Here is a 19,495-nt window from a genome sequence, read left to right on the forward strand (position 1 = left end):
TCGTAACGCCACTGGAACGTGTTGTCCAGGGACCAAAGGTGCTGGATGGCCGACATGTTCAGGAAATAGTTCTGGGGCAGGCGCTCATAGAATGCTTTGAATTCATCTGTAACAAGGGAAACATCATCACAGCTCATTGTTTTTAAACCAGTACTTCATTTTCATATTCATTTCCAGAGGAACAATCAGCATCCTCTGCCTTCTGTGCTGTAGGTTAGCTGGATGCTGCGCAAATATTCCTTAAATATTCATACCAGGGTGCTTCACTGTCCCACTAACCCTCAGTGAAAAACACCTGAAAATGCTAATTGATTCTAGACTAAGTACATTTTGTCTGTTTACCATTATTGACAGTGTGGCACAGGTAATATTTCCATGTGAAGCATCATAAATCACTGTTTCAGAAATACATCACAAACTGACTTGACATTGAGTCAAAGTTCCTGACTATCCGTTCAAGTATTGTGAGTTCCTCTGTTGCTTTTGGCCAAGGTACAAGAACAGCACTTGGTTTTAAATATATATACTGTATATACCATGCAGGTTTCTTTTAAAAGTATATGTACGTTTACACAACACACAGTGTGTTTCCTGAATGCATTCTGAGCTTGTGACATAAATAATAAGGGCAATTTGATGAACTACAAAAGCAGGGCGTTCCCACATATCTGATATGGATCTTGGTATATTTAGCTTTGGACCATGCAAAATTCAAACCAGCAAGCTGACTGACCTTGTATGTGTTCAGATGATAATACAGCTCCTTTCAGATGCTGTAGTCAAACCCACTTGTGGTGTTATTATTGTAGAAATATGAAATATAAATAGCACTCACTGTCACTGTGGACTATGTGTTTTATTATACGGGTGTGGGATAGTGGAGCGTTAATGAGGAGGATGTACCAGTTCCTGGTAAAAGAAGGCTGCAATCATCTGAAGTAGTTTGGGATGGGACAGACGTTGGCAGCTCCTTCTGAAACACCCGATGTACAAATATGGACTGGAAGCATCAAGAGGCTGAATTGGGCCACAGCAGCTTTGAAAAGTCACATCTGACAGTTTGATCATTCAGACTGACACATTTACTACGCAAAGAGATTGGAGGTAGTTTCATCGTCACAGTCAGCAACAGAATGAGGCGGAAATGTAACAATGAACTTCAATCCTTTGGAAACCAACATTTTACATTCACCTCTTCTCGCTCGTGTAACAGGAATCCTCTGCTGCTCACCCTGAAATCTGTGCTATCCTTTGCTGAAGGACAAACCTACGACTCATTCTGGACACACACACACACACACACACACACTTCACACACCTTCATTAGAACATAAACTTTGAAAGTAATTGCACTTAGGGATATTTCAGCATCACTAATAATGACCTGGGCAGGGTGACTGAGCGCAGCAATAATAACCAAACATTATGCTAAGAGCCTCCATTCAGACTGTGTTTCCCTGCTGATGTGAAAAGTCAGGCCGGCAATAAATGACTTTTACAGCCGATTAATCAGGTCCGGACATATTGTAAACTTCATGAACCGAAAGCTGTTAGTTTGCCAAATCCATGTTTGTCATGTTTTAAATTTACAACAGACACACACACACACACACAGTGTCCCTGGACCCATAATCACCTATTATAAATCACTGAATTCTAATGTGGAAGTTCTGACCTACATCAAGAATGAAAGATGTAGGTTCTGGCTTAAGTGGCAGCACCAACCGAACATCACTGCACACAATTGGATAGCGCTACGACCAATCAGAGCAGAGAACAAGTTCATGTTATCAGAAAAACGAGTCAATGGCAGAGAAGAGGGAGAGTTTGATGAAAACTGGTCATCCTGGTTAGCCCCGCCCACATGGCTCTGAGCTCTTTCTGTTCTAAGGTTCGTTGGATCATCAGTTAACAGAAAACCCTTCCAGCCCTGTCTGAGCAGCTTACCTGACTCCTCAAACTCTTTGTATAGCAACGCCCACGTCTCCGTGATCCTCTCCAGGCTCTCCTCCATGGCTTGGATGTCCATGTAGGGGCAGTTGCACTCTGGGAACTTGGGGTCACAGTTGCACCAGCAGTCGTTGTTCTTGCAGACAAACTCGCCCTCCCCGTTGCAGGCGATGTAGCTGAGAGCACCTTGCACAAAGCTTTCTTTTAAGTAGTCTGGGAGGATCACCTGCAAGCCTGTCGAACCGAGCTGGGTTTAGTACAAACTTAAATAGAACCGTAAAGACAGACTAAATACAGCTGTAGATGCCAACATGTGACTAGTAATGTCTGTATATAACGAACGGACCCAACAAACCTTGTAGCTGGACTTTATTTTCAGGGCTCTGAACCAGCACAGAGCTAACAGAGTCAAGGTTGTCATAGTTACTGCAACCAAGGGGACCAGTCCGGGTCTCTGTCACCTGGGCAACAACAAATAATGAGCTCATTGTAAAGTTTTGGACGGAAACAGTTTTAGCATGAAGTGACACCTCCGGCTGGAGAATGTGTGGTTCCTGTTGGTGACATGACAGCTGGTCAGAGTCCATCATGTCTCCAAGCATTCGTAATCTGTGCATCAATTCTTACTGTTGAGTCTTTGTGAGCAACCATGTTTAAATCCACACATACAGAATTCATTTCATAGGAAAAACAGAAAACAGAATACATAATGAACATGTAAGAAGCTTGAATATGAGAATTTTTTAAATAAAAAAATAACAAAAACACATAATGATACATCGAGTGTCAAGATATTATAATTATTATTTATCATTGTTTTAGTGTTGTTGCAGCTTAAGTTCAAATGTGTGTGTGTGTGTGTGTGTGTGTATAGTGCATATTGTGTCACTCATCCGTGAGGATCTGAAGGAAAAGTACAGTGGTGCAAAGGATTCTGTTCATCAGTATCAGATGCTGAGCGCTGTGACAATGACAAAACACTGCAGAAGCACAACAGACGATCACAGCAGGTTACACAGCAGCTCCATTAATTCTATCATCATCCACCCACGAGTCCACGTCTAAAATACTCGTACAGAAACTTACTTCAACGTTAATTATAGTGACTGATCCCAGCTAAAGGAAAAATAAGGTTGTTGCTAAGTGGCAGTTGACCAAAATCATAAATTACTGCAACGTGATTACATGACAGCATTCAATACTTATTACTCGTTTTTAAATTGGAAACGTAAAGGATGTGTCTAAATGTCAAAGAGAGAGTAAGTCTCAGGGGAGCACAATGGGGTCTGGTACACAAATGTGTGAATGAAGTATTTCCTGCAAACGTGAGCTTGAGCTCATTTACATTAAATCACTGTAACGGCACGTTGCTGCTCATTTTTTAAAGAAGAAAACTACAAGAGCTTCCTTTTTGGTCTAATCACTGATTGAAGATGTTTCCATTGACCTGTGGCACAAAGCAGCTCCTGCTTCTCCTTCTCACTTCATCTGCAAGACAATAGCTTATTTCAGTGCTCTCCTTTTTCTCGCTGTGACAGGACGGCCAGCGACTAACTGATTCTCATTTTTCTCCCTTTGTGGTTGCGGACGCCGTATTTTGTTGGGCGACTTGTCCTGCTCTGGCCTGTCAGAGGACAGTTGTTTGTAAAGTGACGGATGAATGAGGCGAAACAATGAGCGCCAGTCGATCAGGAGCACAATCGTGGAGGGGCTGAAGGGCTTTAGGGCTCATACGAGCTCGGCGCCGCCGGGGAGTGAAACCACAGTATGACATTCTTTAATCAGAAGCCGAGCGGAAGAATAAATATGCTCCGAACAGGAAAAGGAAGATAATTCAAGTGCAATTTTGCAACTATACTATTTCTATCAAGTTATAAATCCCTGGTGAGGGATTCGAATGCCGGTATGAATGTGAGGAAATGAGATACAACACAGAGCACATCAATATTGAATCCATAGAAGGAATCATTTGATGAGCCATACGATACGCCATATGGCAAAACATTGACTGATGAGCAGAGCGTTCAATTTCCGCTTTGCATAGCGGCTGCTAGTCACCCTAGATGCATTGTGGTATATTAAAAAAACCTGAATAGGACATTATTGGCCACCTGTGTCTCGGTACGTGAGCGAATGGAGTGATGGTCGATCTATTGGATCTCACAGCGCTTTAAGTATTTCTAACTTTTTCTCAGTCATGCTTTTGTCATTTTTATTGTTATCGAGTTGTATTTGTTGACACAATCTACCCCACACAATTAATGATGAAATGCATTTGTTTCCTCCACACATTAACAGGGGCAGATGATAACTGGAGTCTCAGTTTGTTACCTCAGATGTCTGATTTTCAGGTGTCCATCACATGTCAAGTGCGACTGATTTATATGTAATTAAAAGTTATTGCTAATGAATGTTGACTGTAACAGGCCAGACTGAAATCCTGTTTGTACGGAGCCACCTGGAAGTCCTGACCCACGTGTTGAAAGATGGAGGTTTTGCAACGAGTGACAGACCTTCAAAATACCACTGTGGGCAATGTCATAAGCACATAAACGAGAATACACCTTTTTTAAAATACTTTTTTTTTTAAAACATCATTTGCTGGGTTTAATCTCCTGGAATGATAGTTTTTTCCTGCTTGCTGCTGACGTGCAATAAATATGCATTTCTAAATTTCCTGTCTAGACAGCAGTGGCGTATTTATCTGCTACAAAGAGACAACAAAACACAGGAGAGGCTGTAAACGAGAGGTTTGATAAGAAATGATTTCTGCTGATTCCTTGTTTGTGTCAGCCACCTTTCACATGACAGCGTACAGATGGAGTCACACCCGCGGCTCGGGTCAGGTGGGGATATCGCATCGTTTGAGTCGAGGACACTTCTTCAGACTGCATTCATCACTCATTGGACAACAAGCTGCTTCCATCGCAGACGTCTGTAGAGGTGCTGCAGTAGGTTTCCCACCCCTGATCAGCTTCAGTTTCACCTTTTCATGCAGCCAGTGGGGGGGTTCTTTGTCCTGCCAGCCCTTCTTTCCTTCCTCAACTTGTTCCAGTCAAACTCCTAGGGTTGTTATGCTATCGAGTGGGTCGTCAATGCACACGAGCGGAGGAATCTGTTGCTGCTTTGACTCTGTGTGTAAAAATGTGAACATTCTCTCTTCCTCTCCACTTCCCACCTGTCTGTCACACCATCAGAGCGTGAAAGTATCCATCTCCTCATGTCTGTATCTGCAGAAACGTTTAATTCCCCAGAAATCACACAGACAAAAGCCCTTAAGTCTGTACCACGGCTGCGTCAACCTAAACTGAACCCACTTTGAAATACATAGAGGAAGTCCACTCCCTGTTCCCCTACAGCAGAGAGCTGCACCTCACAAGCAGCCTGCCATTGTGTTCTGAGGCATACAAAAAAAGAGGCCAGAACGAAGGGTCATCCTCACCTCCGTCACCCTAATTACCCCACGCTACCCGAAGGTGACAACTGGAAGCAGCAACCTGTCACAAGCCGTGTTTCACAAGATTCATTTATCCTCCCCTCGCCATATGTGCTCATCACAGAGCTTCCTCACGACTCGCCGTGCTCCTGGAGATCAGATCTTATCACCAGTGGGATGATAAAAAGCATCATCTATATTTCTTAATGTTCTGCATTATCTGCTGCATGACAGGTTCGTTCTTAACCATGAAATGTACCTTTTGATTCAAATTCCACTTTTTGTTGCATGCTGGTTTTACTAGTATCACTATCACACATATACTCGAGTGATGCAGGAAAGACAAATCCCCCCTTCCACCCTCCAACATGCTGCTGCACCACCTCATACGTTCCTCCGTGTGAACAGAGGAACTGGGGAGAGTCTTCGTCGCTCCAGATGGGAGCGAACGGAAAACGGTTAAAACCCTGAGACTCTGTGAGCATGCTCAGGTTTTACCAACAGAGCCGCTGTAATGCTGCAGATCAAGAAACAAGAGCACGCAGTCGGATGTTTCTCATCTTCGCAGGGGCTTTAGGTGGAGATTTGTTTTGTTTTGCCATAGATAGCAGTTTCACTTCGGCATAACTCACTTGCTTATTTAAAGTCTGTGAACAGATCACAGCAGTTAGAAAGCAAAGTCACCAGTTTGTCTTGATGGGTTGACACTGTTACATGGATGGTTTTACACAGCACATATTTGTGGAATAAGAAACATTGTTTTTTCTTCATGAGGGAGAATTTAGCTCAGAGAATTTACCTCATTATTGTTGTTAAATGATTTTTTTTCCCTTTCCTCCCATGGCGATGGAAGGTTGATGAATGTAACACTAGATAATCAGCGCATTCAACTGTGAGGGCGCCACAAGAGAGCGGCAATTAAGATGTCAATCAAGCACTCAGGTGTTACCTTGATGGCAGTGGAGGCGATCTGGATGTGGTGCAGCTTGCGCAGGGTGCTCTCCCTGTCGATGAAGTAGGAGGCAGCCAGCTGGTGCAGAGCCTCCAGCGTGACAGCGGAGGAGTTGCCTGAGTAATCGCTCACCTCAGCTTTCTTACTCAGCTTCCTCTTGTCAACAAATATTGTTAAGGCTTCTTCTCCTGCACAGAAAAACAACACACCTTTTGTTAGACAAGTACATCTGCACACTGAGACCACAGACTGTTTATGAGATTGCTCACGAGGTCTGAAAAATCGCTTTCCAGAAATATTTGTATCGACCAGCAGTGGGCGACTTCAGTCAGACTGTATGGAAGCAAATGAAAAGTCTGGTCTTCAAATATTCATCAGAACAGCAGGATGCTCTTTTTGCGACTCTTGAGGCAGGCGTCTACCGCAGTCAGTCTGAGAGATAAGTCTGAGTATAAACCGATATATTTTACATTTTAATGGGGAATGAAACTGACTGAGTTTATGCACACCCCAAATAATGGTGCCGCAGTCTGGTTCACCTCGTCTCTCTGCAGCTCCAGCCCACACTGATCTGCACGTTGTAAAACCAGAGTCCGCAGGCTAATTTAACACGATGTGTGTCTGCTCATGTGAAACCTCCACACAAATAACTGAGACCTTTTGTGTTTGTGTCAATGCAGAAACACTCATCGCTTCAGTGTTGTCACGTCTTAAACGTATTCTTTTCTTAATCTTTTTTCAATCTTTAAATATGTCTGTTATTAATCTTTTTAACATCAAAGTTTAACACTTTGCCGTATTTGGAGAAATACCACTTGCTCTGTACAAGAAAGCCATATGCAGGGACTTAAACCCAGGTGGTGGGGGGCGCTGGAGCAAACAGCTCCAGTGAGGCACAAACATTGACCCTCTAGTCTGCACAGGGACAGGAAAGTTTTCACCCAGACGTCCTGCAAGTCACTGTTGATCATAAGATAAGATAAGATGAGCTTTTATTGTCCCACAGCAGGGAATTGTATGTGGGCACAAGAAGTATTGCAGCAGTGTGGTAACTGAGAGTGCTCTCCTCCTCCTCTGTGCTGTTTTATAGTATTGAAGGTGTGTGGACTGTGTGTGGTGTATTCCTTGTGAGCAGGGCACAGTCTGTCATGTCATGTGAAGCAGCTTCTTGGCTATTAGAGTTCCTGAAAAACTGCACATCATATTTCTCATCATAATGTGGCGTTAATGCCTCAGGGCCATTTCTCCCTCCTCCGCCGCTGAAGGGCACCCTCTTCCTGACACCATCTATTTATTAATTTCATTAAGTCCATATGTTTCAGAACACAGCAGCCATCCTTCAGACGCACAGATCTGGAGCCCGTCCAACGCAAACACCACTTCCTCCTCCTCCTCCTCCTCCTCCTCCTCCTCCCATCCCCTCCCCTCGTACTGCTAAGTGCTGGTGCTGCGTCAGCGCTCGTGGAGCAGCGTTTCATCCAGCCAATCACAACTGAAAGGTGAGTGCAGGGTTCCAATGATTGTTGTTGGTACAAGCGGTCTCAAATAAGAAGACTGGTTCGTTCAGAATAATGCATTTTTTAAAAAAAGGGTGATGGGGGCAGGGGGGCTGACTGTTGGTGGGGGTGGCGCTGTTACAGCACATGGGGCTTTTACATATATTTAATAGCAGCACATTATTCTGCTGTGATGTGCTTTTCACTTACTGTGACCGAGTTATTGTGCCGTGCCCATCTGTTTTCCATAATGCGACGCCTGGGAGAGTGAATTCTAAAAGCTTTTATCAACACGACACGTATACTTTACTAAACCCAATATCATTTGGGACAGAATAAATTACTAAATGAACCGTAATTCATGCACCCGCAAGTTTAAATATAATTACAGAGCGCTGTCTTGGATTTAGGTTTAGTTCTGATTTGTTTTGTAAAATACTTTTAGTAAGATGAGTGTATGTTTCTTTATCTCATCACAGGACTAGAATGGTTCATGTTTTACCTCCCAGCGTAGCTGACAACAGGAAGTGTGTCCCATACTTCCTGATGAGATTGTCAGTGATGGTCTGGATGGTGGGTCTGCGGCCGAGGAGTCGAATGTTCCTGATGAACTCCGAGGTCAAAGGTAACGGAGATGCCAGGAAGTCTCTCCTCTCCACAGCCAGGTTGTTCACCTTCCATCTCCCAAATTCCCTGTTGGCACACAGCAGAGAGCGTTACAGAGAGGAGATGAGGACACAGTATCGTTTGAAATGACAATAACTGGATAAGATGTGTGTGTGTGTGTGTGTGTGTGTGTGTGTGTGTGTGTGTGTGTGTGTGTGTGTGTGTGTGTGTGTGTGTGTGTGTGTGTGCGTGTGTGCGTGCGTGCGTGCGTGCGTGCGTGTGTGTGTGACAGATGTTTTTCTTAATAGCCCATTGTGACAGCAATATACAAGTGATGCAGTGATGGAGTGATGCAGATGGATGTTCTGCAGAATTAATAGAAGGGAACAAAGCAGATATGACACGGAAACATTGAAAGATTCATGTTCTGTTGCCCCTGACAACAGACAATAATAAAAAATACGCAATGCAAAATGCATTTTATTTGTGCAAAGCTTTTCAGGGTCCTCACAGATGCTGACAGTGAAAAAGCATTAAAGATAAGTTGCATAAATCAAATAAGACTGAAAACAACATCATCTTGAATTAAAACAAATCTTAAAGAGCTGGCTTTGGGTGAGTGATGGGTTCCAGCTCGGTGCTCGGTCCTGGGTGGGGCGTCTGAGGGCGGAGGTGGGAGGGGGTGTGGATCTGGTTAGAGGCCTTGTGATTGTCCTGCAGTAATACTGTTCTCAGGCTGCTGTCATTCATTCATACCGGACTGAACTCTGATTTAAATGTTTTATATATGTAAGACAACAGATTTGACTCTTTTTCTTTATTTATTTTTAACCCTGAAAGTCTGGAGTTGAATTTCTTTCTACCTTAGGAATCACACATCTCACCTCCCGGTCAAGTACAACAGTGGAGCTGCTTTGGTGGACGGAGGCTGATCAAAGAGTTTGTTACGACACATTCTCAGGAAGTACAAAAGATTGAGCATTCATTTCCGTAGTTCACATAAATTCTACGGTGCTTCATTGACTCCAAGAATTGTTCATATTTGATCAAATCTGAGTTAATCACAGAAAGAAGCAAAGGCCCACAAAAGGAGCCGAAATGACATTTTTAACGAAGCTGTAGACCTTTGTCCCCTCTGCCTCCCTCTCCACACTTCTGTGACTCCACATACTCCTCATACATACATTGTAGGAAAGGAAATCTGTCAAAGAAAGAAGTGAACTGCAGGAAATGCGTGTAGCAGATGATGTGTAGTAACCAAACGGAGACCCGGTGCCGCGTGCATCCGTCACCGCAGCAGCTTCAGGCGCAGCTTTGTCTGCCGCTATCACGTTTGGCAGCGCCTCCATTCATCGAGAACTACCTACAGTTCAAGGTGTATCATAGAAGATTTTCATGTACACGCACCTTCACAAACACTTATGTGTACTCTTTCAGGCGTCTCAGTTAACCCTTTGAGTGCTGGAAGCACGTGTTCCATTCAGCCAGGAGCAGGTTCAGAAGAACCTCCACATCATTCAAACGGCATCAACAGTCACAACTGGTGCAGAGGTTATTTGTGCAGTAACAAACACTTCAATGATGCCAGCATAATTTTTTCTTCATGAAACATTTATCAAAACAGGAAATGAAAAGTCATGTGACTATTCTCACAGATGCTGTTTACCAGTGAAAAACATACAGAAGCAGTTGTCCTTTGAGCTTTGTGCGTCCTCAAGATATATGAAACTAATTTGCAGCTGTCGTCCTGAGAAAGTAATAGCAAAAGTTGCTTTGTGCAGAAGAACCAAGTTCATTTGACTTTGGCAGCAAAGTGTCAAAGAAACAGGATCAGATTGTGTCACTAAGCAGAGAATATCTGAGAGACACACACACATGCCTGCTCAGTTTGGACCTCTGCAAAATACACAACATCCTGTTTTCTTCCCTGAATGGCAAAGTTCACAAATGTTTTGGCTGTTTCCACCGAGAATGGAAACATATTTGAAGAGCTCCGGTTTCAGAGTGTCTTTTATCCAAACCGCCATCGTTCTGAAGTTTAGATTTGATCTAGTGCTCCAGGTCCAACTCTTCAAACTGCTGCAGGAGGATTTGGCATGAGCTGTGTGTGTGTGTGTGTGTGTGTGTGTGTGTGTGTGTGTGTGTGTGTGTGTGTGTGTGTGTGTGTGTGTGTGTGTGTGTGTGTGTGTGTGTGTGTGTGTGTGTGTGTGTGTGTGTGTGTGTGTGTGTGTATACAAACACCTGACACGGCGCTGGTTTCTAAAAGCAGGTTTAGGATGATGTATTTCCTGTCCAAAGGAACCAACTGAATGTTTGTGTGTGTGGAAATGAATGCAGACATCAAGGGTAATTATAAAAAATCACTTTGACTACTTTTATATTTTTTCCTCCTCCAATCTTCCCGACACTTTACCTCAAAGAGCATTCTGCCTTTTTTCCAGCTCACTCTTCCATTTCAGAACTTTCTGAGAAGCCTGACGTATCGAATGTCTCTGAACAGGCAAATCTGTTTCCTACACATCAAAACCGAGAAGGAGCCGTGTTAAAATTAATGATGAATTCCGCTGACTGACAGTTTTATTCTCCACCACGAAGAAACAATATTTATGAAAATATATGAGCAGAACTGTCCAATCAGTCAAAAAAGTTCTTCCTCTGAACTAAAAGCTTGACTGCTGTAATCAGAAGGGTTGAACAACCTTGGCTACAGATGATGGATGAGAGGAGCGTGGCCTTTTGAAAGGGTATATATCACATTAAACCAGGAGTAATGACCAAAGCTCCAGATGTTTGAATGATGCAATGTGAAAATCCAGCTGAAGAAAATGGATCTGAAACGAGCGACTGTGAAGCTTCTGTTACGCAATCAGAGACAATGATTCACAGCGCGTTCGGTTTGAGGCGGTGTGTGGGAAGCAAACACCATGTTAAATGGATAGATGGTGTTCGCTGACCTTTTTGCTGACACCATAGTACTCAGACAAAAGCTGCTGACTAATTTCTTACACACACACACACCGTAGCCATTAATCTTCACCTCAATCGTGCTGCACAAATAAATGACCTCTTCACAAGGGACAGAGTGACTCTTCAGTTCCAGTTTGGATGTGAGGAAAGAGGAACACACCGGGGCGGGGGGGGAGGCTGTGGGGTTGGTGGTGGTGGTGGTGGTGGTGGTGGTGGGGGGGGGGGGTTCAGAAGAAGAACAGGTACAGAAAGAGGATTCACAAATCCCCTCTTCGTTTCCTCCGTTATCGCCGGCCGTGATAAGCTCGGCCTCCGTCTTATCACGAAGCGCTGATCGGCCAAATGGTTTGTCCTGCAGGGACACGAGGAAACGAAATGGGTTTGTGATTGTGGGGGCTGCAATCCTCCGCCAACTTGCGAACTCATTATTATTATCAATTTCATTGCTTCTCTCACTGACATACATCACTTTCATCAGTCTAACCTTTGCGATGCTATCACAGCCGAACCGTTTGACTTCTTATAGTTCACCCGGTTTCTAAGAGTTGCCTTTTAGTGAGGTGACATTTGGCTCTTTGTTAGGATTTGATGGTGGACGGGTGCCATGGTTCTTTTTACATTTACCTCTGTGATGAAGAGAATGAAGCTGCAGTCGACTTGTTGTCTCGTGTTTGTGATGAGGCTATTGATTGAATGAATGTGTATGAACGATGCTCACACATTCCATTTTTGATTGATTTATTTGCAGATTAACTTTTTTTTATGGCAATAGCAGAAGCAGAGACTATAGTATAAATGTACTTTTCATATATTATAACACTGAAAATAGCTGAGTGCAAAATGTTTCTTGATTATATTTAGTACATGTAGTACATAGTAATGTACGGTAGTTACATTAGATGTAATCCTGGTTAATAGCCACTTTATCACTGATGGATCAATGCTTCCTCTTCTACCTCTAAAATTGACTGATATATGTAATGAAATGTTCAGCATTAGATCGTATTGCAAAAAAAAAAAAAAATAATAATCTAAATTCAAGGTCAGAGCTGGTCAGCCAGGTGAATATGGCGTCTGACCAGTGGAAATATTTGTTGTAGACAGGTGGTGAAAGCAGGAGGCCCTCGCTCTGTTTGTTCTGGAAGCACAGAGTTTACTCAGCAGTTTACTCCCTACACACACACACACACACAGACAGGAACATAAAACCTCACATTCATTTCAAGGGCCTTGTTAGAAATTCTTTCAAATTCAATTATTGTGAAATTGGGATGGGGGGGCGGCGTGTGTGTGTGTGTGTGTGTGTGTGTGTGTGTAAGGATAACGCAGTGTGAATTCATTATCCGTCACTGCTGAGGTGTCTCACTGAACGTACAAGCACCGGTTCCAGTAATTCATCTTCTCCTGCCGTCGGGCATTTACATGGATTTAGCTGCAGAGGAGCGAGGCCAAACTGGAAGATAATGTTGTCACTTTCAATCACCTGCGTGCTGTTTCCTCCTCAGAGTGACGAGCCCCTGAGCCGATCGTGAACTGTCAAACAGCATCTGTACGACAAACACGAGCTGAAGATTCTCAGTGTCGCTGTTCATTTCTTGTCAGACAATCATGTTCTTGTATTTACTTTTGTTTCAGATTGTGAACCCCAGAGAGACCAACACAGTGATGTAAGACTAACTATATCGGGTCATGCTATTCCACCATTAATGCAAAATACCTCATGTGTTATCATAATCACACAGATTCACCAAATAAGACTTTCTGTGTAAAACATACATGTCAAAACAGAGTTTGTTAACAAACCATGACATGTAAATTTAAAGGCAAGTTATTAGTCGTATTTGTGATGTTAAATTTTTCCATCAATTGAAAGCAAAATAACTTTTTTTCTTACAAACTGAATGAAAGTGAGCCACCGATGGTGCTAATTCACAGTAAAATTCCTTTGCGATTTCAACAGTTTATTTATTACAGTTGTTAACCACCCTATTTACCGCATGGTGTTTCCTGAAGTAGCTGAAATCTCTGAGGGAGCGTCGGCAAGGAGACGAGACAGAGAACATCAGTAGCAGTGCGGCAGTGGGATGTTGAGAAGCAGCGCTGAGGGAGTCTGATCTAAAAACGCTCACCTCAGCCCTCTTCAGTGCACCTGCAGAATCCCCGGTGGTTTCAGAAAATCTACTGTTCCTCGTGAAGTGTCAGCGAGCTGCTTTCCATGATTACTTTAACTGCTGTCGCGAGTCCAATGCTGCGTATCGCAAAGTAAAATACTTCATTTGTTTGTTGATTAAAACGACTATGGTACAGCATCGCAAATTCTTTGCAAGGGAGTGAATTAGAGCACAGATGGTGTGAATGGTAATTACACATCAACGTGCAATGTCCCCAATTGTAAGTATAAAGTAAATATTTTTTAAGATGGAAACGGTCGCTGCTCATAGTGTAAACTTTGTGTAATATTACATCCTCAAATTGAGTTTACAAGTTACAAAAACTGCAAAACTATTTTCAAAAGAAAAACTCCAATTAGGTCCTAAATGGCACCAGTTTTTGTGTCATCCTGTTATCACACTGGCACTGTGCTGCTAATGCAAATGACAATGCTAAATAGATCTGCTACAAAATGCAGTGATTTTTTTCCGTGAAAAGCAGAGGGTCCTGTCTTACTAACAGACAAACAATCCACGACAGCTCTTTGATGGAGACAATGATAAACCGTGTGGGTCAAAGCTGTATAAAATATTCTGTCTCTCACAAATGATTTGTTAACATTAAGAAATACATTGAATTGTGGTAATTTTCGGCATGTGGAGTATCGGTCGTATTACAAGAACACAGATGCACTTTCTTCCATTAAATAGCTGCTTATCTGTCCTGAGTCACGTCCCAAAATCCCCAAATCACCCCACACTTCATCCTGCCATCGCTGGGAGAAAGCTATTGAGTTTAAAATTAAACCAAAGTTTCCTGCAGCTGTATCCCTCTTGTCGTCTTCATTCTTGTTTCTCAAATCGAACGGGACAGAATCCAAGTGAATTCAATTTAGGATGATTTACAGGCTATTTACTTTTTTAGGTGAGTTTTTCCTTTTAATATCATCACTATTAATCAGTGCTACATTGTGGTAATCTACAGGGCCTCAAACACAACCCTACAGCTGACAGACGCCTCTCGGGGGATTCTGTGATAATGTAGAGTAATAAGTACTAAGAGCTCACTAATCACTTGGCCACATGATAAGACTATTAATCTTGCCGCCCATGCAGCCCAGTTCCAATGGACAACTACCTTTTGCCAGAGAAGGAAGTATTAAAAAGCTCTAATGCGGCAGCTGATCACAGAAGCAATAAAACATCCCAGTGCTGATCCATATCTGTCACCAACCCGGTCCGTCTATTTCCAGGAGCCTGGGCAGTGGCATCCTCCTAAATGACGACGGATATGATTTATGACACAATCTCTGCTAATTTGCTCACATGCCGATAACTCAGACGGTGTTGCTGTCATGACAAATCATCATTTTTTCCCCGTGCTAATCAACATATTTCAGCTGACCGTAGGATCAGGTGACTCCCTGAGGGTTTGGAAGGAAGAATAATGTGACGAACAGGGGGCTGATAAAACGCCGGCATGTCATACATCACTGTTATGTCGAAACCTTTGTGAGTGCCGGCTGTAAGAAACCTTCTCTGCATGACAACAAGGAGCAAATAAATAACGTGTTCCTGTTTCAACCACACTTCAATTTGATTTCGTACTGAGAAAAAAAAAAGGGGTTGATCATAAAAAAAAAAATAGCCGTGTAAAAAATGTAATCACATGTTGTGCTAACGTATCCTTTGAATGACTTTGTCCAACAACAACAAGAGGCGTCTTTTCTACTTCCTGATCTCAACGACGGAACGTGGGCGGGGCTGGGAGACCGAGATAAGCCCCTCCAACTCACATAGTGATGCCTTCCCTGTTGGGGAACAGGAACGCTGTTGAAAGTGGAAGAATTCTCTCCTCCAGAGCTTCTTGTTAGGGAAGACTACAGGGAGCCACTGGCACAGGAGACACCGTTTTCCAACCGGTAGATGACACCACTGGGCGTTCAGTCACTGTTTACAGCAGGTTGTACCAACTGACCTTTACCCACGTCTTAACTGCGCTCACAACAAACATCCAGGTGAATGATTATTGGCTGAAAGCCTGTGTTGCTAGGATACTGTCTCCAGCTGTATTGTTGATTTGTAGGTAATCCAAGTTCGTGTTGGTCCTATGTGTAAGTTGTGCATCCTTCTACTGAGGAGAAGATCAACTGTTCAGCCATCAATTATATAAAATGGAGAAGAAGGTAACACAGCAAACGATTGGTTTACGACTTATTTTGAAATGTACTTCAGAGCTAAATAAGAACAAATGCACAAAATAACGATGATACGACAGGATACGGAATGTATGTATAATGCCGCTATCACATTTGTATTTATGTAGGTGTGTTTAGCTGTTTAAATGCCTCGGCGTCCATCTTCACAGACATTTTCCAGAAAACAAAAACACAAGTGTGTTCCATTAAAAGGACATATAACTGTATTCATAACAAGTAACTCCAGTAAGTAAATACAGTCTGTAGACGTTAACAGCTTGTTTGGAAGTGCTGGGGATGAATTAAAGCAATTTTCACTACAGTATCACACATAAATACCTAAAACCACAGTGTTTCTGACAGTGTAACACCACGAGACCATGTGCCACTTTATTTAATTGTCGGGTTTGTCTGAAAACAGACATACAGTCTACCTGTTATATTAACAGGTATACATATTATATATTGTACATACATACATATTATTATATGTACAACATTGATAAGGTCGACCTTGAATGTGCAGTAATTGGACTAGGGGTAGGTGATGTACAATACAATATCCACTAGATAGACAGATACTTTGATTGATCACACACTACATGACTCAGTAAGTATGCACTGTTACCCATTAGAAATATCATAGTTAAAAGGAGTATTTCATTTTAAGCAGTACGGTAGTATTTAATTACTTTTATTTTATTACTCACCAAATGCATCAACAAACCAAAGCAAACGTGTGTCTGGAAGTTTAAAACGACAGCCGTGCTGTTTGCTGGGCGGTGTGTTTAAAGAAGCAGATGAACCTTTGGTTGCTGAGGTTTCAATGAAAAGCGGACATGATGGAGAGAAGGAGTTGAATCACATAATAAATGAAGCTGTGGCTTCACGTGCGGTGAAATCCTTCTGAGAACAGAACAGGAGGTGTTAATGGAGGAGCTTTAGAGGTGATTTGATTCACTCCACACAGACGATAGCTGTTTCCTGTTTGCAGTCTATTTGCTAATCAGAGCTAATTGGCTGCTGGCAGTGGCTTGACATGAAAGTGGTATTGATCTTTTCCCTCTTGCTCTCGGCATTAACGAAGTGAATCAGTGTTTCCAAAAATGACAAACAGTGCTGTTTTTTTCTGTGAATTTATGAGACAGGGATCGACCACGCCGCCATGACTCACCTGTATATCTTGTACCGGGTGGAGAAGCCTTGGCGGTTCTTCTCAATAAAGTCCATGTACTCCGGGGAGTGATGGAAAGGCCCCTTATCGGACAGGAGCCAGTCCAGGGGCCCCCCGGGTTTGTCATTTGGGAGACTGTCTGCTGCTGGTACTCCAGCAGATCGCATGCACACCCAGCAGAGAAGGCTGAGGCTGACGACGGCCCATAGAGCCATCAGAGATGGAGGGAGCGACGGAGGGATGAGGCTGGTGGTGGGGCGTTCAACAGCCAAAGCCACGACTCATTAGCTGGCTCCTCCACTGGGACGACCGGGGGACCTGCATCACCTCGAAGCCCCCCGAGCACCTGAAGAGAAACAAACACTGTCATTCTACTGCAGCGGGTGCTGGATTGTTTTAGGCTTTTTTTCAACCAAAAAAATCGTGTAATCTGACATTGTTATATATATATATATATATATATTTTTTAAATATTATGATAGCATTTGCTATAATATTTAAATACATTTAATCAAACTCTCCCGTTACCCACTTTAAATCTGGCAAGGAAAGGCAGTTTTATTGTTATAGCACAGTCAGCAAAATTAATTCAAGGTGCTTTGCAATAAAACATGCATTAAAAGAGAAAAAAATAAAACCAAGCAGCAAGTTAAAAGGACATTAAACGCATAAAACACACATTGAAAAGATACTAAAACCAATTAAGAGTTTTAAATGCTCATTAAAAGAGGGACGGAAAAATATGAGTATTTATTTATCTTCCTATATATATATATATATATATAAATTTTAATTGATTGGAAGTAAAGACTCAGTCACTATTTTAATGTAATTTAATTCAGTGAGCTGAAATTGGAAAAAATGTTGTGTCAGAGTGTAAAACGCCTCAGGTCTGTTGTTTATTCATATTGAATGTTTAAAACATTGCAGTCGTGGATGAATGCTGAGTGTGTGGAGGAACATGGAGGAATTGCATCTCATCAGCAACTGAAACTGTAGTTGAGCAGCACAGATTGTGTTGTTCTCTTTCAGACAAACATTATGAAAGAACAGAATGAATTAAACGGACGGGACAATTCATCCATGAATGGAGATAAAGTGGCATAAAGAGTACATGAACTGCAATTAAAATCTCCAAACGTGACAGCTGGTTATCTGTCTGATAAAACATGAGGTTCTGAAGGAGAAACAGCCTCTCCAGCTTTTCTCCAGCCTCAGCCTGTGCTCACCTTAACCCAACATGAACCCTTACATGAACCCTTAACCTATCCAACCGACAGTAAGGGCTGATCCTAGCATTGACCCTGTCCTTAACCTATTGTACTACACTGGAGGACCAGGTTGTACAGTGCATACATGGAAATATCAGTGTCTATAAATACTGTACATTTGTTTGATAATATAATTGATATATTTGTTCACAATCAGTCAGAAAATCCCAGTGATGATGTTTCCTTTGAGTTGTCTTTTCCATCAAGAATGATATTTATGGAGACCGGACATTCCTTAGATACGCTTAAAGTTAAATCCAGCGGTACACACTGAAGAAATGAACGCACGCACACACAAACACACACTTGTCACTGAAATGAAACCATTCTGTGTTCTCAGACGACCTGTGGGTCAGACAGCCGTCCACAGCATTCTGAGCCCTGTCAATCATCTCTCCGTCAACACTGTGTGTGTGTGTGTGTGTGTGTGTGTGTGTGTGTGTGTGTGTGTGTGTGTGTGTGTGTGTGTGTGTGTGTGTGTGTGTGTGTGTGTGTGTGTGTGTGTGTGTGTGTGTGTGTGTGTTTGTGTGTGCGTCACAATCTGTCAGAGGAAGTCAGCAATGTGACCTTGTGTGCATGTGATTCACTTCCAGAAATCGATGCCAGGATGAGTTTGATTTTGAGGTTTTTGATGAGATCATTTGGAAAATTGATTTCAGTCTGATGTCGCCGCCGTCTGACCCGATGATCGGCCTCCAGTCGATTGGTGCGTCTCCATGAGCACAACAAGTCACAACAAATCATTCAGGTGTTTCATCGTTTCCTTACTCAGGTGTCGGAGCAGTGAAGATAAATTTGAATTTGTTGCTGAGGGGATGATAATTTGAACGTCAGATGAATAATCATCAACCAGTAGGAACTCATACTCTGTCAGAAAAGATAAGATCACCCATTAAAACAGTTTCCCTTCTTTGTCACAGACACAGAAAACTGTCTCCAGCTCCGTCACCTCATGCTGCAGTACAACATTCTCTTTAGCATTTAGCACCGTTGTCTTTTGGTTTTAAATTCTTTTGTCCTTTTTGTCCGTGTGTGCGAGACAGACAGACTGGTTAGCAGGAGATTCACAAGTGATGCTTGGAGGCTCAGTGATGTCACATTCCTTTGTGGAAGCACACACAGGGGAAACATCATTAGTGTCGACACACCGAGGCTGATGAAGACTTGTCTGCTGTTAGACGGTGACCATGAAACAAAGCCTGTCACATTTTAAACTCTGTGGCTGAAGTGTGGCGAGGCAGAAAGTCCTGGGCCTCACATTAAACTTGTTAGCATACGTCAGGTCTGGAACCAGA

At 42.7% G+C, this 19,495-nt stretch overlaps 1 protein-coding gene across 1 annotated transcript; it reads right to left on the bottom strand.

The window, feature by feature from the left end:
• Window positions 1-7: 7 nt before the first annotated feature.
• Window positions 8-17,144, bottom strand: LOC144739405 (BMP/retinoic acid-inducible neural-specific protein 3-like; the record flags this gene model as incomplete). Its single annotated transcript, XM_078622359.1, has 6 exons — window positions 16,930-17,144; window positions 8,337-8,527; window positions 6,336-6,526; window positions 2,306-2,411; window positions 1,948-2,184; window positions 8-106 (listed from the first exon to the last, which is right to left on the bottom strand). Coding segments are annotated over exons 1-6 (1,039 nt in total), but the record flags the coding sequence as incomplete, so codon positions are not given.
• Between the last annotated feature and the right edge of the window lie 2,351 nt (window positions 17,145-19,495).

This window comes from Lampetra planeri, unplaced genomic scaffold, assembly GCF_965212315.1.
Source record: "Lampetra planeri unplaced genomic scaffold, kcLamPlan1.2.h2 scaffold_1472, whole genome shotgun sequence".
Classification (NCBI taxonomy): domain Eukaryota; kingdom Metazoa; phylum Chordata; class Hyperoartia; order Petromyzontiformes; family Petromyzontidae; genus Lampetra; species Lampetra planeri.